This window comes from Dipodomys ordii, unplaced genomic scaffold (assembly GCF_000151885.1).
Source record: "Dipodomys ordii isolate 6190 unplaced genomic scaffold, Dord_2.0 Scaffold173, whole genome shotgun sequence".
In the NCBI taxonomy this organism is placed as follows: Eukaryota; Metazoa; Chordata; class Mammalia; order Rodentia; family Heteromyidae; genus Dipodomys; species Dipodomys ordii.
Window position 1 is genome coordinate 798,535 of NW_012267389.1, and position 2,352 is coordinate 800,886.

At 60.6% G+C, this 2,352-nt stretch overlaps 1 protein-coding gene across 1 annotated transcript in view; it reads left to right on the top strand.

Annotated features, from left to right (window-relative positions):
* The first annotated feature begins 507 nt into the window (after positions 1–507).
* Positions 508–2,352, top strand: part of Wdr60 (WD repeat domain 60) — a 73,387-nt gene continuing 71,542 nt past the window's right edge. The window contains exon 1 of the mRNA XM_013033635.1: positions 508–1,173. Coding sequence (XP_012889089.1) covers positions 508–1,173 — 666 coding nt within the window. The remainder of the gene's footprint in view (positions 1,174–2,352) is intronic.

Genomic DNA, 2,352 nt, shown 5'->3' on the forward strand with positions numbered 1-2,352 from the left:
TGTATATAACAAGTAGACAAGTAAACTATAATCTATAACAGCACCGGCTTAGCCTAGTCCACCACAGCACCCGCTTAGCACAATCCACCACAGCACCCGCTTAGCACGTGTGTGTGGATTTCCTTCCTGCAGAAGGCCCCTGGCTTCCCGGGGTCAGACGGACCGTCCACGCGTGAAGACGCCGGGCCTCCAGAGTCGCCCGCTTCCCCGGTCGGTCTTCAGACATCCGTGGCCCGTGAAAGCTCGGGGGACGCGGCCCGCCCTCTCCCACCGGCGGCTCCGAGGGGAGGCCGAGGGTGGGCCGGTGTGACCCGGTGTGACCTGGGCGATGCCCCAGGTGGCCATGTCAGCCCGTGTCAGCCTGTGTCAGTCCGTGTAGGCCATGTCAGTCCGTGTCAGCCGTGTCAGTCCATGTCAGTCCGTGTCAGCCATGTCAGTCCGTGTCAGCCGTGTCAGTCCATGTCAGTCCGTGTCAGCCATGTCAGTCCATGTCAGTCCGTGTCAGCCATGTCAGCTGTGTCAGTCGTGTCAGTCCGTGTCAGCCGTGTCAGTCGTGTCAGCCGTATCAGTCCGTGTCAGCCTGTGTCAGTCCGTGTAGGCCATGTCAGTCGTGTCAGCCCATGTCAGTCCATGTCAGCCGTGTCAGTTGTGTCAGCCGTGTCAGTCTGTGTCAGCCCGTGTCAGTTGTGTCAGTCCGTGTCAGTCTGTGTCAGCCGTGTCAACCATGTCAGCCGTGTCAGTCGTGTCAGTCCGTGTCAGCCCGTGTCAGTGGTGTCAGTCTGTGTCAGCCGTGTCAGTCCGTGTCAGTCATGTCAGCCCGTGTCAGCCATGTCAGTCCGTGTCAGTTTGTGTCAGTCGTGTCAGTTCGTGTCAGCCGTGTCAGTCATGTCAGCCGTGTCAGTACGTGTCAGTCGTGTCAGCGGTGTCAGTCGTGTCAGTCCATGTCAGTTCGTGTCAGTCCGTGTCAGTCGTGTCAATCCATGTCAGTCTCTGTCAGCCGTGTCAGTCGTGCCAGCCCGTGTCAGCTGTGCCAATCCGTGTCAGCCGTGTCAGTCCGCGTCAGCCGTGGCAGTCCATGTCAGCCGTGTCAGTCGTGTCAATCCGTGTCAGCCCGTGTCAGTCCGTGTCAGTCGTGTCAATCTGTGTCAGTCCGTGTCAGCCATGTCAGTCCATGTCAGTTTGTGTCAATCCGTGTCAGCCGTGTCAGTCCATGTCAGTCCGTGTCAGTGGTGTCAGTCCGTGTCAGTGGTGTCAGTCCGTGTCAGTGGTGTCAGTCCGTGTCAGTCCGTGTCAGTCGTGTCAGTCCGTGTCAGTCTGTGTCAGTGGTGTCAGTCCGTGTCAGTTGTGTCAGTCCATGTCAGCCGTGTCAGTCCGTGTCAGTCATGTCAGCCCTGTCAGTCCGTGTCAGTCATGTCAGTCCGTGTCAGCCGTGTCAGCCCGTGTCAGCCGTGTCAGTCCATGTCAGTCCGTGTCAGTCGTGTCAGCCGTGTCAGTCCATGTCAGTCGTGTCAGTCCGTGTCAGTCCGTGTCAGCCGTGTCAGTCCGTGTCAGCCCATGTCAGCCGTGTCAGCGGTGTCAGTCGTGTCAGTCCATGTCAGCCGTGTCAGTCCGTGTCAGTCTGTGTCAGCCGTGTCAGCGGTGTCAGTTCGTGTCAGTCCATGTCAGCCGTGTCAGTCCGTGTCAGTCTGTGTCAGCCGTGTCAGCGGTGTCAGCCGTGTCAGTTCGTGTCAATCCGTGTCAGCCGTGTCAGCAGTGTCAGCGGTGTCAGTCGTGTCAGCCCGTGTCAGTCGTGTCAGTCCGTGTCAGCCGTGTCAGTCCGTGTCAGTCCGTGTCAGTCGTGTCAGTCCGTGTCAGTCCGTGTCAGTCCGTGTCAGTCGTGTCAGTCGTGTCAGTCCGTGTCAGCAGTCAGCCGTGTCAGTCCGTGTCAGTCGTGTTAGTCCGTGTCAGCTGTGTCAGTCTGTGTCAGTCGTGTCAGCCCATGTCAGCTGTGTCAGCCCGTGTCAGTCGTGTCAGTCCGTGTCAGTCCGTGTCAGTCCGTGTCAGTCGTGTTAGTACGTGTCAGTCCGTGTCAGCCCGTGTCAGTCCGTGTCAGCCCGTGTCAGTCGTGTCAGTCGTGTCAGTCCGTGTCAGTCCGTGTCAGCGGTGCCAGTCCGTGTCAGCCGCGTTGGCGCGCGTCCCGCAGGAGGCTCCGGTCCAGCCCTCCTCCTCTCCCCCGCGGGCAGCGAGCAGCCACTTCACCCCTCCAAGCCGGGCCACAGGCCGCGCAGCCGCAGAGCCCCGCCCAGAGGCAGCCGGAGCCGGCCCCGCCCAGAGGAAGCCGCAGAGCCGGCCCCGCCCAGAGGCAGCCGCAGA